Source organism: Falco peregrinus, chromosome 12 (assembly GCF_023634155.1).
Source record: "Falco peregrinus isolate bFalPer1 chromosome 12, bFalPer1.pri, whole genome shotgun sequence".
NCBI lineage: Eukaryota > Metazoa > Chordata > Aves > Falconiformes > Falconidae > Falco > Falco peregrinus.
Window position 1 is genome coordinate 14,900,107 of NC_073732.1, and position 19,510 is coordinate 14,919,616.

The window sequence follows — 19,510 nt, forward strand, 5'->3', positions numbered from 1 at the left end:
TTACAAGTCATTTTCTAAGGGAATCTATAATAAGAAGAATCTGCAATATATGTTGGGAGTCCCATAACTTTCTGGGCGCAGACAGAGAGCTACGGGAAGAGTTAGATGCAATATTGGGATAAACTGACAGCAGGGAGGCAGCAGAGGGGGAGGCGAGCAGACAAAAAGGGATGGACTCAAGCTGTTCGCTGTGTGGGTAGCACAGCGTAGACAGCAAGGCAGCAGCAGGAAGACTGGGGCAGGGGGTCTACTGATTCCTCTGTCTTCCTCCCATGTGAAGCCACCCCCCCCAGGTCTCTGCCCAGGCGGAGCAGCACACTGCTGCATTCACAGCTCTGCCCACGTAAGATGTGGAAGGAGGAACTTGGGCAAAATCATGCCACAGAAAGGAGGTGAATGGGGCAGCAAACACTGTAACACTGCAAAAGAGAGCATAACTGGAAGGAAACGAGCGAGTGTCTATCTAGTACAGGAACAGGGAAGACTCATTTAAGTCCTGAAGATCCTGAACTCCTGAACCGATTAATCTCCCCCTGCTGCAAGCCACAATGCAAACAATTAGCACAGCGAGTGCTTGCAGCCCACTCCTTGCTGTTACAGTTTGGTCCATGGCATAAACAAATTCGATTTGCTAAGTACCATAACGTTGTAGTGCCCGATTTCTGGAGACTTAATTAATTACCATCATTCTTGATCATCTTTCTGATTTTAAAAAAAAAGAAAAAAAAGACATAATAATTTTCTACAGGGAGCTTTGCTCAGCAATTTCAGCTCTGCAAATAAAAAGCTTTACGCATAAAATACCAACACAGCAAACATCTGCAATACTATACCTAGGAAAACGGTAGAAAGTCTCAGTTTTTAAAACCTAAAGTAAGTTTCCAGTAAATTGCTGTATACATTGAATTAAATGATCAAGCTGAAAACAGTGTAGAGGCACTAAACTGAGCCTATGCCTCAAAACAATCACAGATCAGCCAGAAAACAAAGTTCAACCTTATCTCAGCAGTGAGGCAATTACTGTTTTACAGCAAGCAATAACATTTCAACACTGGCAAGGGAACAGTCCCAAGCAAAACACACCTGTGAAGTGTTCAGTAAATTCTTGCTCCAGTTTCATGGCTCTCTCAAATGTCTTCCTGGCTTGCTCTTCTGTTAAGCGTTTATTCATTTCCCTGAAATTGAAAACATTATACATTTGAAAACTACTATCAACTACTTAGAGTCTTTTGAAATAAGGTTTTAAACTGTTGTCTGAATATTAGTCCTAATAAGAGGCAGTCTCCTAAATGATTCACCTAAGCAAAAACTATAGTGGGAATGAGCTGTTCTGACACTGTTGCATGGAATTTAGCACAATGACATTCATTCTTAAGCACTTTAATTTGGATTAGAAGCCCTGACTAGAAGTCCCTAGAAGTTAAACTCGGGAAATTAAATACTATTTAAAAAGCAAATATTATAATTGTCTTCACATAACCTAGAGGTGGCTTTTGAAATACAATGACAGTCTCAAACAGTTTAGCCTGAAGTATTTTACTTTTACTCACATGATATTTTCCACTGTTTTGGGTTTAATAAAAATGGAGATTGGGTACAGCTGGGCAATCTGCAACCTTTTGATGGCATTACCAGAAACATCAAGAATGCAATGTTTACCCTAAGAAGTGAGAGAGAAGGGAAAATGGTAATAAGCAAAGTTTAAGTCACAGGTATGCATAGTGTAATAATTTAAGACAGAAAACATGTCTCTACTGCAGAGCCAACAAAATTAGAGCATTTGCATCCGTCATATCATCATTTCACACTTTGACAGACGGTCCCACAATGTTCCTCTGTTGGGATCATAAGTCATTTGAGATGTTCCTGACCATTCTTCCTTCCTTTCTCCACCAGAGGCTGCAACCCAAGCAGCAATGCAGAATCATCTAGTGGAACAGCTGTATTTCACCCACACCACCAAAACGGTTTATTTTTTTATTGGAATGGCTGTACTTCACCCATACCACCAAAATGATTTTTTATTTTTTTTTTTTAAATAATTTGAGGATCCTTTAGGAAGGTGGCCAAGACACAGATGCAGTTTAGAGAGGAGACAGATGACAACTGGCACAGCGGAGGGAGTAACCACCCCCAATGGCAGGTAAGAACTCCACCATCAGAATCATCAGATGGAACTGAATACAGCACTCTCCTCCCCCCAGGTACCACAAGTTTGAGATGGTGTATGCTATTTATTTGGGCTGATTTTTGTTTACATCTCTTGAGAAACAAATCTAACTTAACCATTCCTTGGGTAGCTGGAAGACAAGGTGGTAGGGCTGCTTCTCTCCCCACCTCTATTGTCCCACTACAAGCAATTTTCCAGCTCTTTGGGATATCTCATCTCAAAGGCTCTTCCTGTACCTCAGCTCCTCTCATCTCTGATACACTCATTTCCACCTCACACAATTTTATTTCTTGCCTTTCTCAGTAGTATAGGAGTAATTTGGCATACCACCATTTTAGAAAGGGACGGTGGGGAAAGGAACAGAAAGCCACTGTCAGGTGACTAAAATATGAAAAGCTTTTTCTTTAGCAGAAGACCAATGTGAATGGCAGAATTCTGTGAGCCAGGGTACCAACTCGTAAGGACCATAAAACCAAAGGTCACTCATATCACACAATGCACTTGCTGAACTCCTGGGAGATCACTCCTGCAGAGCACACTGAAAAGCAAAGTGACTGCAGTCTGAAATGACTGACACTTTTCTGCTTCCTGGCAGAAGATATTACAAGGATCACTTACGTTTGATCTCCTGCACAACAAAACCACAGAATTTTATTTCAGGAATTCTTAAGGAGGACAGAAGTATTCTTCCCACATGAACAATACAAATCTGCTTGCTTTCAGCTGGTGGCAGCTGTTTCCCAGATCCAGGCCATGGATCTGGATGCTGACTGGTGTTCAGCAGAGTACTATACTACATGTGTTGACCTGTCCACATCTTTTAAATGATTTCTCTTTAAATGTGGCACATGCTCTGGGAACTGAGAATAAAGAGCATTACCTGGTCCATTTTCCTTTCTGGGATAAGACACTTAGTAATTTCTCTGTTTAGTCCAATAACTTGTGCCAGTTACCAAGGGTTTTGGGCAAAGGGTGGAGGACTAGAATCCCAGCACAGTAGCTGTGCTGGACCTTATGGAATATAACTGTGACAGTTTATTCCAAATCAATAATGAACATGTATTAAGAGTGGCCTCAGACACAGAGACTTGCAAGCTAGTGATTCCAAAGAAGAGAGGATAGGAAAATTCCTTTCAAGTGAACACTTGGAAGACAAGGAAGAGAAATGCAAGTACTTCATGACACAATTATCACGTTTTCATCCAGGGAAGCTATTTTCCATATTTTTTTACTTGCACTGCATCCGATGGAGAAACACAATGACATCAAAAAGCATCTTTAGCTGTGTCCATTATAGGTAAGAAAATGACAGAGAGAGGAATCAGCTGAAAGCATGGGCCTACGAACACAATTTGAAGCTACTGGAAAAATACTATTTCTGGTACTTTTGGGATAATGGCAGTCACTTCTGTTATGCCTTCCCCCAAATTCATCATAGAAAACTTTGAAATTGTCTGTTGTATCTCAGTAGTAAGACCCAGTGCAAAGACTCTTCTCTTAGGTGAGATGGAGAGAAATACAAGGAGGGAGTAGTTCCAGATCAACGAGTTTGCAACCTTGTCATGATTTTGAAGTCAGGTTCTGAAGGACAGGCCATTGTTTCCTAGAAAAATAATGTTAGCTGGAGCTGAGAAATTGCTGCATCTACCTGAAGCCCCACGGTGCCTATACAAGAGATTTCATAGCATGGAGACAGCTGATAGTACTTTGTTCTTCATGTCAGTTTATAAAAGGTTCACAGTAGTTTTGGACCTTACTAATCCCACTAGACGGACAAAAGAACACATCCAATTTCAGGTCTAGGATGGAACTGAAGAATTGTATCTGTGCTACCAGGTGAAGCAATTGCTGACAGGTCTGTAATGTTTAAGCTGTTTAATAAATAGTTTCATCACTTAACCAAATATGATAGTTTCACAACTTATTCAGCCTCCCATACAAAGTACTGCTCATTTAACAATTTTGTAGTTAACTTTATTTACCTTTCTCGCTATATACCACAGGGCCAAGTTCTATTCCACAGGATGAGAAAGACAGCAGAAGAAAACTTCATCACACAGACCATAAAATCTCACAATCTCACCATGTTTGCCCTGTTTTTGACTCCAGTAAATGAAATTGCCAGAAACAGCAATACTCAGCCATTTGGCCACAACGGTCTACACTGTTTTCCAGAGGAGCAGCTACACTCCTGTGTCACATGAGTTAACCACACTTACCCTCTGCATGTCCAGACTGAAAGTGCTCAAGCTTGTGAGTTCCCACCTAGAAAATAGCTGTTTCTTCTCTCATACAGATCAGATAACACTGCCTACCGTAAACGCACCGTATGTGTAAGCAGTAGAACACTCATCAACCTAACATGGAACATTTACCAAGAATTGTTACCAATAAAATTTCTTTACAGCATGCATCTTACTCTATATGCTTCCGTCTTCCCATTCTTTTTCAAAGAGCTCAAGTAAACTTCAGTTTAAATTTAGAAATATTTAGGTTTTGTGAAAATAGTTAACTAAAATCTATTCAGGACAAAAACAGTTAAGGTCAGTCTTCAAAATGTAGTGGTAGTTATGAAAAAAGTCTTTCTAAAATTCAGTTTCTTGTATTTACTCTTTTCCCTTTGTCAGCTAAATCCCTAAAGGGCACAAAGAATAACATTTTTCCAAGTTTTCTTCTGCACAGGTCTATATCAAATGGATCACATATTAATCGACTCCACCACTACTATTCTTAGTTAATGATCTGTGTATGTGAGCTAGGCTAATTAGCCTGTAATTCCAATTATTTCTTCTCTATCCTCTTTTTATAGAGGGCACAAACTATGGTTGCTCTTTTCCCATAATTTAATCACAATACTTTCATTATTCCAAAGATTCATTATTTCCCTAAATGCATTGGTGAACACCACACTTTGTTTCTGGTTTTATACAAATTCCTTTTAAAGTCAGACGGTTCCTGATGGCTTCTTGCCATCCCTCTCTTTTCCCCTGTCAGCACAGTCAGATAATCACCTCAGTAAATGAAAGTAACTGGCACTGATTTACCTTTTCTGCTACTTCTCGCACTGATTGGACACTTGTTCCATAAAGATGATTATTGTACTGGCCAGCTTCAATGAATTTGTGATCCTGAATATCCTTCTCCATTTGCTCTCGAGAAGTGACAAAATGGTAATCACGTCCATCCACCTCATAATCTCGTTTTGGTCTAGTAGTATCTTTAAATATAAACCAGTAATTTTTAAAGCAAAACAAAAAACAGTGACTTTTTTCCCTATAATATCCAAAAACAGTATCCCATTTATACTGAAAAATTTTCTCAAAGAGATGACTGACAATTAAGACGGGTCTATAAAGTTTAGACAACATGTTAATTTTTTAACTCACCACAGAGGATGTCTATTAAGAAAATTAACAGAAAAAAAGTAATTTAGAATTGTCTTAGTATTTGCTGAGACTTACGTGGAACACAAGAGCCAAATTTGTCTGGAAATTCCGAGATCAGATCATCATTTATTCTGTCCTTCATGGGTCCCAAAACAATCACAGGTCGAGTGTAACTAACTATTAAACAGAAAGCAATAACGCCAGTTACATTTCAGTATGACTGCAAACTCTCAAAGCTCAGTAAAATAAGCTTTATCACATGGTAATAACTTTAATACCTAAGGACAAGAAAAATGTGTTGAAGAATGTAAATTAATTAATACCATGGTCATATGAAGATGTTAGATCTTCACTCTCAAATCACTATCCTGGGTGACTGAAGATGAGTCTTAAATTATGAAGTCTTGGGGGAAAAAACAGTATCTTTTCACAAAATAACATCCTTCATTCTAATAAAAAAGCAAAAGGGGGAAGTCTGAAAATCTTTTTAATTCAAAGAGGTGCCTAAGCAGTAGCAGAGTGCATGAAATTCTAGATTTGTGTTGGCAGAAGCTTCTTTTCCTCCAAGACCACAATTAAATACTCATGTATGAAAATACTTGACTATATATAGCTTCTGTAACATTAAAACTTATTATACACTTATAACATGAAGTGTAGCATCTTTTAAAAGCAGCTTAACATTTTTATAAAGTTACAAAGGGCTTTTGGTTGGAAATGAAGTTTAAGCAGGAAGTATCCGATTATACTGCAGGAATAATGAGAGACAATAATGCCTAAGTATCTTGGCATTAGCATATCATTTCAACTGTATAAATTTTAGTTTTAGATTCAACCTATCTTTACTGCACCAGTAAGTCCAAATTAAATAAAGTCTAACGTATAAAATATATTTTAATTTGACTCTCAGAACTATTTCCTTTCCAGGGTATTAATATATTCATAAAAAGAATGTCCTGGATCCAGTAACTGTTAACCTGTTAATTTAACAACAAACATCTTTGCTTAAAGATTAACGGTGGCCCACCCATGTCTCAAGTCCCACTGTGTCTCACATCTGAGCACCTTGCAATCTGTTTTGGTCATTACAGCTCTTTATTCCTCTGGGCTTCTTAAAAACAGTTTAAAAATTGCTGTGGCGATGAATTAAGAGGACAAATACAGATAACATATGCAGGGAATGTATTACTGCTCCTAAGCAAAGGAATGAGGTGCCGGTTCTTTTATGGCCTTCCCCATATGCTATGTTAAGATGCTAAAGGGAATTACAGTCATGTATTTAAACACCAAAGGACATAGCTCTCAAAGCTTTAGTTTTACAGTATGATAGTTACTAAACCACTGACTTGTGCAAAGTCTCATTCACATCTTTTCAACCTCTGTGTTAATTCACTCAATATTACTATCGTTCTCACTAAACCATTAAGCTATCAGACTCTGGGAAGCTAATGCCAGCTAAAAAGATGTTTCTCATTTTGCAAGACCCTCTGGCGTGCCTACATACACAGACCCAGCAACTGCTCATTTGAGGATAACAAACCTCCAGCTCCCTATAGCTGAAGCACAGCTTACCTAGCACGTCAAGGAGGACCTACTAATTCCCCGTGTTTAGCAGGGTCTTAACTCATGCATTTCTCATCCATTAATTTATTTGGAGCCTACCAAAATTACAAAATGCATGACATAAATCATGTAGTTTGTGTCAGTCTTGTATCACAACTTCTATGACTTTTGGAAGCTTACTGAGGAAATGGAGCCCATATGCCATGATCAACAAGTCAGAGTGGCAAGTCTCTACAGGCACAGGTGTTCCACAATGCGATTAAAAGCAACTGGCCTGCACCACTCAGCGCATCAAACCAAAAATGAAATCTGGACACTCAAAATACAGGTAAAAAACACGATTTATATTTACTCCAACTGCCACTTCTTTGATAGGTAACAGATATCAAGTGTTCCCAAAGGACAATCCCTTTAACAGACTGATATGAGCTATATATCAGATGATGCACATCAACCATTAGCACTTGTGGTGGTGGATGGAAACACTACACATTCTGTATCTGTTATACACAGTGGAGCCAGATCAGGACCAAGGCGAAAAGGGAAGTACAGCATCCCACTGGGAATCAGTGAAAAGCATTTTATTTTAAATGCAACTGTGAGAAAATATTTTCTCCTATCAATTTCCATTTAATTAAAAATATTTTTTCCGGGGGTGGGTGGAGATAAAAATCACCTGGTAATTGCTAACCAAATTAGGCATATAAAAAGCCCATACAGAAATAAGACTGCCATGTTTTAGAGAAATTTCAATTAAAACTTACTGAAATAGACAAATGATCTATTGACACACTTTTTGCTGTGGCAGAAAAAAGGAAACACAACAGTGAGAATGCTAAAGCAATAAGAAACAGAAGAAAACCATAATTTCTGAGGGTCACACTGATCAAACTGGTAAACATACCACAATTTCCTTAAGCAAAGTAAACAACAGAGAGAGTTATTTTAAGTAGCACACCTTTGGATTTTGCACTAAATAATTTAGCAATTGCATTTAATAATTTATGCCTTTATGTTTTATTCATTTGAATAACGGTAACAAGTTCAAACAGTGAAGAAGTTTATCATGGGGCTCAATACACAAGGGCACACAAAGCATTCTGATAATTCAAAAGATATTTATTTTATACTGAGATCTACAAACCTTCTTGTTGATTGACTGGTTCGTATGACAAGACGTATTCCTCTTGGCCACCTGAAATGTAAATGCAAAGACAGATCTATGTATTTTTTTCTAAACTAACATTTAAACTGAGTCACTCAATGAACTACAATGATACAGACATTCCTCAGTAATATGCATTACAATGACACTGATGGACATTTTTCAAGAGTGATGAATTATAAAAATCATAAAGATAGGCCAAACACAAAATTTTAAAGCATAAGACACATACAGTATAAATAATTTCCTGATTTATGTTAGCACATCAAACTGACATCAAGCACAAGAAAAATTTTAAAGCATTACTGAAATGCTCTGATACACGTTTCCCTGAACAAAATGCACACATGCTATCATTCACTGCTAGAGGCAATGCCACCTTCAACGTGAACATCCTCTGTACTTTCAAGCCAGTATTTACAATAACACATTTCTATATTTATGCAGGGCTGACAACCATGTATGTCAGGGTGTATGTATCTTCCATTAATTTTATCATGAAGTGGCATTTATATAAACATCTTCAACCAATCTAATTCTAAAATATATATATATATATGATTGTATATACTAAATAACTATTATTTTATTAATGAATTCTTAAAGAATAAGTTGAAAACAAAGAATGCTTTCTATTGTTCTCAGCTCCAGAAAGCACATCAGCAGTGAATGAAACTAAAATAACTAAATTTTGACCTTTGACAGCTGCAGGCTTTTTAAAAGTTAGTGAAGCATCTGAAATATACCTCAGTTGCCATCTCTCTAAAAAGATCATTTCTAGTGTAATAAAATATTGCCACGTAAGATGTGTTGCAATGAAATCGCTAAAAATTACCTGCATGACAGCACAGAATTTATAATTCTGAAGAGACAAGCTCAAATTATAAGACATTACGTGAACTTTGAATAAAATACAGTTCTTCAATAATTCACTTGTATAATTTTGGGACATTCTTTGGAGTTCATAAGCCATACTTATGACAAGCAGAGGAACATACTGATGCTATACCACAGTTATATGCAAACAGATGGGTGATGAAGGCTTTTGTAAATTCATATATTGCTTCCATGTATCTATTCTTTACTTCATAGCAAATGCCATTGATCTTTTAAATCTAGAATTTACAGTGTCATTACAAGAAGTATTTCTCTTATTTGCAAAAAATTTGCATTCAACCTGCACTACAGCAATACATGAATGAACATTTTAATTTTGTAAGTTATTGCAAGTGAGGAATACCTTAAGATAGAAACAAAAACATGCAACCTGTATATTTTAGTATCTCAAAAATTACTCATGCAAATGGATTTTAGAAGGACAGTATATACTTTCAGAACCCCTTTTAGGCTAGGGAGAGGTATAGGGAATCACCAACTATCAACTTAGCTATGAAAGACCCAGCTCACAAATAATTGATACTTCTTTGGAGAAGTCTCATTGCTATAAGGTAAAAAAATAGTTAAGCAAATTACTGAAGAGATAATAACAACTAAAAATCATCCCCCTGACTGAGGGCAAAAAGTATATATTGTCACTGCTTTGCTTTACTTCGAAAAAATGAATATTAATAGAATGAACCTTTTGAACAACCGTACTCATCTGTAATCAAGATAACTTTCATATTAGACAGCAGTAAGAAGAAATTAAAAAAATTTAATTAAAAGTGCTTGGAATTACACATTCAGATAAGCAAATCCATGACAGTCATAAAATCTGGACTTCTCAAGTAACAACAGAGTAAAAAACTAACTAGTAGTACCAATAATGAACTTTAAACATAAATAAAGCAAGCTCCAAGAAAAAAAAAAGGCAGGGGGAGGTATGTGGTGTGGAGTGGAAAGCAGCAGATTTATGGAGAAACAGTCATGGTTAGATATTTTTAATAGTGTGTCATTAAAAATGGTTAAAACTTGTAAGTTTGTCAAAGGCAACTTCCATACATGCTCAATTTTGTGTTATTCAGGGACCATGAATGCCTCCCCCAGCTGGTTTCTTTCTAATTACAGTCTATGACACTGTTAGCATTTTATATACAAGTATCTTGAGTGTAATCATCTGGAAAAAAAATGTGGATCATCACCTTTGATAAGATCTACAGCTTCCAAACAAATATACCTGTTGATGAACCACTTTCCTTATTACCCTAACATAAATCATATCTGTTTCTGAAGCGCCCATTGTACAGTTAGCAGGCAACCAGGAGCTGATCAGGCAGCCACTCGGCGTCACACTGCGTGACTTTTACTATTCCTTCTTTTTATATTCATCTGCAAAACCTCAGCTTTTTCATCTGGCTGCTCTGCTCTATCCTGGGTTCCAGATCTGGACCGTGCACCTTACTGAGGAGTGGTTCACTGGAGATGACCAGTGGGGTTGAAGTTCTGGCTCTGGTTTAAGACATTTTAAAGCATTGTTGTGTAGCATCATGCAGCATGTTCCCCACTGTGAACACAGTACTACTGTAGCTTGGGTAATACTAAACAGTATTGTAGCTTGGGCTAGTAAAAAAGCTAATGCAGGCTAGTATGTAAAAGATACTATGTCCTCAGAGACAGAGAGAGAACATGTAGGCATGCCTAGCATGGCAATTTATCGTAACTGACTCCAGCACTGAATGTGTGTCGTATGCTTTGAAGACAATTCATACTAAGCACCCACACTTGACAAAATAGGTCAATGAAAGCTGAAAGCAAGGGTAAATACATGTTTGCTTATCTTTACTTTCATTCAAAGTATATACATATTAAATCTGAGTATTAGTTGTGGAAAATTGCAAATAGTCATTGCACTGTAACAGATTACACAGTTTATTTACACTTCAAGTATTAAGCTCAACTACACATAATTATATTTGGCAGCATTAGCTTTACATTTAGATTTTTAATAGGCCTAGTTACCTCGCAGAAATAAAAAATAAAAGAGCAATATATTCAAAATAAGCTGAATTACGAAAAATCACATATCACAATAGGAATATCCATAAAGAAGGTTTGCAATGATTCTCTCTAGTCAGTTTTTTAAAAACCAACAACAACATAGCACAATTTGCAGTACTCCAAACACATAAATATGGATTTCACCTGAAGGTGACTGGGAAGTTCTATTTAACATGTAAATACCCAGAAAACACAGACAAACAAAACCAAAGAGCTACTAAATAAAAGTTCTAAATAAACAAAGAACTTAAAAACACTTACGGTAACTACTTTCACTATCGCTGGCATTAGAGGTTACATGCTCTGAAATTGCAACACAATGGGAAAAAAAATAAGGAACATACACAAATGGCATGAGTCCAAAAGAAAGCAAATTGACACAAAATAATCCAGATGAAAGACAATACCGATATCAAAATGCTGAAATCAATACATACTGCATATAAAAGTTTTAAGGTACTTCTCATAGCTCTCAGGATCAAGCTTAATTTCATACGAAAGGAATTGATGTTAATAAAAAGAAAAACATTAAATAGCATATCAAAGTAAGTTTATGAAAAGTACACCAATTCATAGTTCACATGTAACCCTGCAATTTTTATGTTTTCACTTCAAAATTAATTTTGTTGTGCAAAAACTATGGAATTAGGCATTTCAACTTTTACGCAGGCCATTTATTGATTACATTAAGAGTCTTGTAGCAGAAAATAATGGACTATATTACAGGAAATATAGTGTAGGACATTCAATAATAGACACTTTCCTATGGTACATTAAATAGTTTACTTGAAGTGTGATGCAGAATTAAGATTCCTCCCCGCCACCCCCCCTCCCACCCCCCCAGTAATGCTTTAATTTTCAAAAGGTCCTGACTTATTCTGGACTATCAATATTATTTTCATGCCTTTTGCAGAGTAATCAAAATACTTCAGTAGCTACAAGGTGTTTATATTAATTTTTTAAGCTATGTAATTGTGTTAAATATTTATGATAAAAATTTAAGCAACTGAAGAACTTTAGGTATCAATCTATTCCGTTACCTCAAAGTTTTACAAATCTAGTGAACAAATAGAAATTTCGATATTGCTGAACTTTATTAAAGAATCAATTTTCATGCCACCCAATGAGTGTGCCTATTTGTGTGAATGTTAGTGTTTTACATTACACTAAGTCTGCATGAAGAAGCCTGTGTTTGACCTATACAAATTAAACAAAACTAATTTGAAATTATGTACCGAACAGTGTCCATACAATAATACATATTGTTGCCATGAGGATCCTTTTTAATACAGTAAATCCACTGTGGTTCCTCCTTTTATAAGACTGAAGAAAAGGAAGAAAAGGGATTGCAAAGGTAAGAATACAGTTACGAAGCAAGCATGCTTCTAGTGATTAATAAACATTTTAAAAAGTTAAATCATCCCTTGTAAACTAATAAACCTTTTAAAATGTTTTTGGATAAAGTGATTTAACATCTTTAATCCACAAACTTCTGGCTAGACTGAACTCCCTCATTTCGTTTCTGTACAGGAAAAACAGACACATACTTCCTAATGTTTGTGAGTACCAGCAATTTGGATCTATTTCCATTTCCTTTTCTTGTCTTGGAAAAAGAACGCCCGCATTGGCATGGATGTGGGAGAACATGAAAGCGAGACATGTCAATTGAGAATACAAGTGTTGTGACAGTCTGATAATGGGCACGACTGGTGGGATGTAAAGCCTAAAATGCCAGCAAGAACAGCAGTCTTGCAGAGCCCAAGTAACACGTTTTGCATTAAGCATGGTAAGGCAGTTTCAAAAAGCCTGACTGTGCTGAAAAACAGGCGAGAAACCACTGGTTTTATAACAGAATCACCTAGTAACATTTCTGGACCATATTACATAGTTTAAATGAGGTATGATCATAAGGCCGTAAAGGCTGCTTGTGATCTTCTGCTCTAAACCATAAGGCCATCAGGGTTGCTAAGGTCTTCTGCCCTAAACAAAGGATTTCCTTGAAACTAGCCATTTCAGCAATGGAAAATCAATGTTACAGCTACTAGAATTTTTATTTTGTGACTGAGGCCAAGTATTATGAGCAAGTACAGTGCTACTTACACCTAATTTCAGGAACACTATGCACAGCGGTTATGGCCTGGGAAGAAATGTTATTCTTCACGACCTTTAGTCACATATCTTTAGTGACTAATTTTGCTATTCTATGGACACACAATGTATGTGTTGAGTATCTGTGATGAAAGCAGGGTTTGACTCTTTGGGGGGGGGGGGGGGCTCATTTTAGTACAGTGGTGATGTCTGTGTACACAAATATCTGATAAGCGTACTTGGCAACTCTTGAATCTTACTGTACTCAGGTAGATAACATTTCTGCAAGAAATACAACAAATGCTTCTGTATCTGCTCTATTAGCTACCCCTCTACCTGATCTAAAAGCATCATAAGGGTTCAATGAAGTCAGACAAACTCTCATGACAATTTTAAGCAAAGTTTGTTGTTTGTTTTAAGTAGCTGTAAACGTCAGTCACCTAGAGAGAGGATTGAAAACTGTAACTAGTTAAAGTATTGTGACAATAGTTGTACTATTACTACAGAAAGCCGTAGGTTATTTTTAAATAAACAAAAAAACAAAGACAAGATAAAAGTGACGTAAAAAAAAAATCACTAAATTTAAAAACACAGTACTATTAAGGACAAACAAGTAAGCGCTGGTAAGCATCTGAATAACAAAAAAAAACCAAAACAACCTAATGAGATAGTCACATGAACTGAAAGTAACATGTTCCTGAAAGCAAAAATGCTCAGAACATTACAAACTAGGAAAAGCTTATGAACATTTTAGAGTCAACCTCCTTATGCCAGTAGAGCGCCAGTCTCAAAGAGATCTGTTTAAAAAAAAAAATAGTAATTTTTCAGATGGAGGTTAAAGTAACTTGGGAGTATTTTGATCACTTACTCAGGCCTTTTGATCCCATGTCGTCAGGGACCTCCTGCAGAGTAGTCCCCAGAGGGCAAGCAATAAAAAGACAATCACAAAGAAAATAATTGTCAGTAATAGATAAAATTGGCGCTACGACAGGAGACAGTTCCCAGAACATCACAGGGGAAGGCAAGTCTATAGGATTTGACCTGAGCAACACATAAATAATCAGTGATGCAAATGGCAGAGGATGCAGTTTGTAGCAGAACTAGTCCGAATTAGCAAACTTATGCAACTGGTTTTTGAGAAGACACTTTGTTTTAGTGCTGGCAATGATGACGAAAATCAAAGTAACTTCTCTTCATTAGGAAGACCAAATTGGAATGAATGACTTGGAAGAAACCAGTCTAAAGGGACTGATTCGAGAAGCTGGTAAGCTCCATTACGCTTTCCTCGCTGTTGTGCCCTCTGCCTCAAGTCAGGAATGAGGAAGCATCACCGACAGCGCTGGAAGGCTGCTATCTCCTCCAGCTATGTACATGCTGTTACTCAACAGTATTACCCAGTTTACTCCCAACTGGGGAACTCTTGGGTTAAATTTTACTTTTAACAGCAAACACAGGGTTGTATTGATTTTGTAGGCTGGTTTGCTGTCGGCACCTCAAGCTGGTTATCCTGTTGCAGCTCATGAAACTGTCTCCATGGTAACACCCTACTGCAATCTAGCAGGCCCTTCTACGTGTGCTTCGCTCTCCATCGAATGCCACATACTTACGGTCAATATCACTGGTTTCCTGCTCACTCTGGTCCTTGTTCTTGTAGAAGGGAAATTTTCGGGAAAAGAGGTTCTTTTTACGCTTGTCATTGAATGACTGCTGAAGAAGAGAAGGAGGGGCAAAACAAAGGATGTCTAATGTCTGTGTGAACAAAGGCCCAGACCAGCAGCTTTGTGGAAGCTGACTCCTATAACCACATTATGCAGTGCGTATTTCCGTTTAACACTATCTTCTCAGCTCATCAAAAATAGAGATGAGGATCGTGGCTTTGCTCACAATCTCCATATTTCACACACTTACTACTGAGAGAACTGGCAGGCTGGGTCACCCTATATGACCTGACCTGTATTTCACAAATTTAGGTTTGCTGGGAGTGTGAAAAGATGTGAAAAACTAGGCTGCTGTAAGATGGCCAAACCACAACAAACTTGAAGTCAATTAAATCACTGATATTATCTAATATAGGGGTTACAGTATTTAAAAAAAAAAAACCAAACAACAAAAACAGAAACAAAACCACTGAGGTTTTACACATGCTTTTGCAAACAACTGACATCATAACAGCACACCAGAAGTATTTGCCACTGTAACCCCTCTGCAAAGGCAAAACCATAAATACTTTGGGGACAACTGCCAAACATCCTATACAGTAAAGAAAAATGGAAGTTAAGAGCTGGCATTGTATCAAATGCTCTTACAATAAAACTAAGTAACAGTGAAATATGAAAAAAAGAAGAAATGTGTCTAGCTAAAATATTTTTAAAAAAATAATTAAAACCTCCAAACTTGTATTTGCTTCAGTCTTTCACAATTGTGATTCATTGCAAGTTTCCTGAAAAAAATGACCTTGCTCTGTGCAAATCTGCATCCCAATACCAAGACTAACTTTCAAGAGATAAGAAACTCATTTGTTTACTGTGGCAATTATTTTTTCAAGGGTGCATTTATGGAGAATTACCACATGAAAAACCCTGAATGTCCAAGGATCACATTCAGCATCTTTTTACATTAACTGCTCATGTTGAACAATTTCTGCATCTTAGTTGCTATGCAAATTTCTAGTTACCTACACAGACATATACATATCTACCCATTTGAATTAAAAGTATTATTGTGCTCCTTTTCTAAGTTATGGAAAGCGTCAACCTATTTTCATTCATATATCGGTACATCTATGGGTATAATTAACACACAATGTAGTAATATCTGCCAAGTCTTCTGCTGAAGATATGATGTGACTACAGCACCTTTAAATTACTGTTCAAAGTCAATAAACTCAATGTACAAATAAATCAGTAACATTTTTATTGCAATTATGCCCAGAACTAGAATGAATACAGCTAGCTTGAAGCCAGCTGAAATTTCTTTTCATCTTTGGGCATAAGTGAGTCACCTGCCAAGTTCTGCCAAGACATGATATTTGCCTTGTTTTTATCATTTGGTTTGCAGAAACTCTATTATGGGAAGGATGGCAAAAGTAAGAAAATGCCCAGCTTGGTTTTGAGAGTGTCGAGACCCTGTGCTGCACCGGGTACTGTTTATTTCTAAAGCCAAGCAGAGCCCATGTGCAGTAGGAAGCAGTAAGACTTCTGAAGAACTATTTTTTAAAAGCTTCTTTAAAAAACAAAGATACTTTCAATTCAGACATTGAAGACTCAACATCTATTTCTAAAATTTGGAGCACATTAATTTTCAAGTGATTGTCTGTCTGCAGCCACTGTGAGCTCATCTTCCTCCTTTAAATGCAAGAGTTGCAAAAAGATGTATTAACTTTCCTACCAGCATTAGGTATGGACTGAAATATAGCAACGACTAGGGGTCAGATAGGACAGAGCTTTTTCAAACAGTGGGCCACCTTCTTTGGTACAATTACAAAACTAGCATTTGGCCTTAGTAAAGAGAATGCCTATAGAGCCACACAAAAGCTGCATCCTGCTACAGCATTAACAATCCTTCTGGCCATCTGTTTTAATACAGGCTTGCTTGGCAATGTCAGATACTGAAACATGGAGTGATACTTTCATTACCATTGTTTTAAAAAAACATTTACTCTAAAATTGCCAGGTGTTAAAGCAGCATACAGTGCCACAGGAGCACAATCAGTGACACTGAGCTCTGGAAACAGCAATACTGTGTTAAGTAGGAAATCCATAAAACCTTTAACTGGCTGGCATCTGTGTTCAACTGAAACTGCCGTTCCACTGTAAGAACTGGTAAATTACCAACCTGACATATGGGCAAAAGAACTGGTTGCAAGCCAGTCATATGCTTGCAGGAACCGTCGCTGGCATGGGCAAGGTTTTAGGTTATGGTCCTCCTGACTTTCTTTATCTGAAGTCAACAAGTCATTGCTATTAATTTCTCATAACCAGACAAGATCATGTAATCTACAGAACAAGGTCAACAAAGAAATACGGCCAGAGGAGATCTTTTCCGAGTATACTGAAAAATACCGTAACACGAATTTCAAGAAGTGGAAGTGTCACGTCTATATTATTGTTCCATTAGGACAAGTCCCTCAGTTTGGGCAAAATAACAGGGGAAATAAACATAACAAAGCTAAAATGGTGCAGTTTGACTGAGGTCGTGAGACTTAGCAATTTGTATAGTTAAAAGAAAAGGAGTGACTGATTTACTGTACTTTATAAAACATAGTCAGGTTTCTTCACTTAAGTTTCGAAAATATTTCATAACAATAATTATTTTAACTTTCTGTACAGTAAATTACAGTGAACTAGTATTTTTATATACTGCATGTATAATGGTCAGAGTCAGTTCCATTGCCAAAAAAAAAAGAGAAAATAAAAGTAATATTATACTGATTTTGCATAAAAGATTAGCCAAAAGATTATTTTTAAGATACCATGATTATAAAAAGCTAAAGAGAGTTGCTTATTAGTTGAAAATGCATAGTAATTGTATTAAATTTTTCGTAAGCCCACTGCAAATCAAACAGGCATCATAAGCAAGAATATATTAAAACAGAAGCAGCACAGAAAGTGAGATAAATGCATATATGAAATGAACAAACAAGGGAAAATAATAACCGTTTCTGCTCCAGATTTTTTAGCTTTCCTTAAAATGAAAGGAACATGGATTTTAATGTTTGCCATCACTAGGATTATTCTTTAACCATTTCATGTAGAAATTTTGAAGAATTGTACAAAGTTTGTATTTCATCCTGGCCATATCATATACAGACACAGGAAGGCACACAGTCCATGAGGACACGTATGGTACAGGGAGCTTACTGGGAAAAGTATCACCATGGCAAATACAGGAAGAATACTTTAAGGAGAAACTTCTAATGTTAAAACATTTACAGCTGAAGCAAAAGATTGTGAACAGTATAAGCATGTTTGCAAAATGAAATGTTACTAAAGAAAAAGAACTGCAGTTTTATATCAATGGCAAGCGTAGTTGCTTTTCCACTCAGTATTCCATGCATATCTTTGGTGCTATGCTAGTACACAGTGACTGTGTACTAACTCTGCTATTGTCAAAATGTTACTTCAAATACATCGTTAATTAAGTTAAATATTTGCAGTTTATTGGTAGACAAACTACAAACGCACAGTTATCTTCCAAAGAACATGGTAACATTTGAAAAATTAATATATTTACAATAATCTTAAGTATTTAAGCCATTTTGTTTATGTGACTTCAAAAAAGTGAACTCAAATTATAAAAATCATCAGATTAAAAATCACTACATCAGTTGACAACATTTTATTTCAATGCTAAAATATGAAAGCACCAAACAAACAAAAAAACCTACAAATAATCCAGTGAATCCTCAAGGCAGTACCAAAATTGTTCATCAGAAAATAATTAGAGATGCCGATTTCCTTTTAAAGAAACACTTCTAGAAAAGACATGACACTTTTGTATTAATAAACTAAACTGAAACTTTTGTCATGTAGCAGAAGGATTTGCCACTCTTTGAAGCATAAAGTCCTACACTATCAGGATAAAGTATTGAAGCTTTGATATTTTATATGCGATTTCTGAAGTTATGAAAACATTGTAAATGAGATAAATTACTAAAAGGAATTTTGGGGATTTACCATAATGACTGACTAATGTTAAAGTATTAATGTTATTAAAAAAATAATTACTGTTTAAGAAATAGCTTCCTCAGGAGCTTAAAGCGTGTTTCAGATTTTCAAATATGCCAATATATTATTACTTTAGAAGGCTCTTACATCTAAAATGCATATATCTAAGTCTTGAAATTACTAGTTATATGCTATTGGTAGAAATCATAAGGTTCTGAAATTGTTTCTCAAATTTCAAAATGACCAAAACATTGCAAAAAAGCCTCACCCTCAAAATATAAAAAGATTTGGCTGCTGTACCATTATGAAATTGCTATAATTTCAGCTACAAACATTCCTATTGCTACTTAGGTAGTTACACTGCTTTCTCACCACAGATTCAGGTCATGTGTACTGGGACAGGGATTGCATATCATGCAGTGAACTACACTAAGGGACTAAAATTAAAACCAGGATTTCTTTTAGATTGAGTTTTCATCTGCATGGGCTATTTTATAATATTTGAGCACAACCACATCAGCTGCAGTCAGAAAAT

General features: G+C 36.4%; 1 protein-coding gene across 19 annotated transcripts in view; it reads right to left on the reverse strand.

Annotated features, from left to right (window-relative positions):
• DLG1 (discs large MAGUK scaffold protein 1) overlaps positions 1 to 19,510 on the reverse strand; it is a 163,372-nt gene that overhangs the window by 4,033 nt on the left and 139,829 nt on the right. For 10 of the 19 annotated variants that reach the window (XM_055817414.1, XM_055817407.1, XM_055817415.1 and 7 more), the window contains 7 exons: positions 14,917 to 15,016; positions 11,483 to 11,524; positions 8,264 to 8,314; positions 5,632 to 5,733; positions 5,215 to 5,387; positions 1,551 to 1,660; positions 1,084 to 1,175 (listed from right to left, as the gene is read on the reverse strand). In XM_055817414.1, coding sequence (XP_055673389.1) covers positions 1,084 to 1,175; positions 1,551 to 1,660; positions 5,215 to 5,387; positions 5,632 to 5,733; positions 8,264 to 8,314; positions 11,483 to 11,524; positions 14,917 to 15,016 — 670 coding nt within the window. Of the gene's footprint in view, positions 1 to 1,083; positions 1,176 to 1,550; positions 1,661 to 5,214; positions 5,388 to 5,631; positions 5,734 to 8,263; positions 8,315 to 11,482; positions 11,525 to 14,177; positions 14,212 to 14,916; positions 15,017 to 19,510 lie in introns of all 19 variants that reach the window. The other 9 variants (XM_055817412.1, XM_055817417.1, XM_055817413.1 and 6 more) reach the window with 2 other exon arrangements.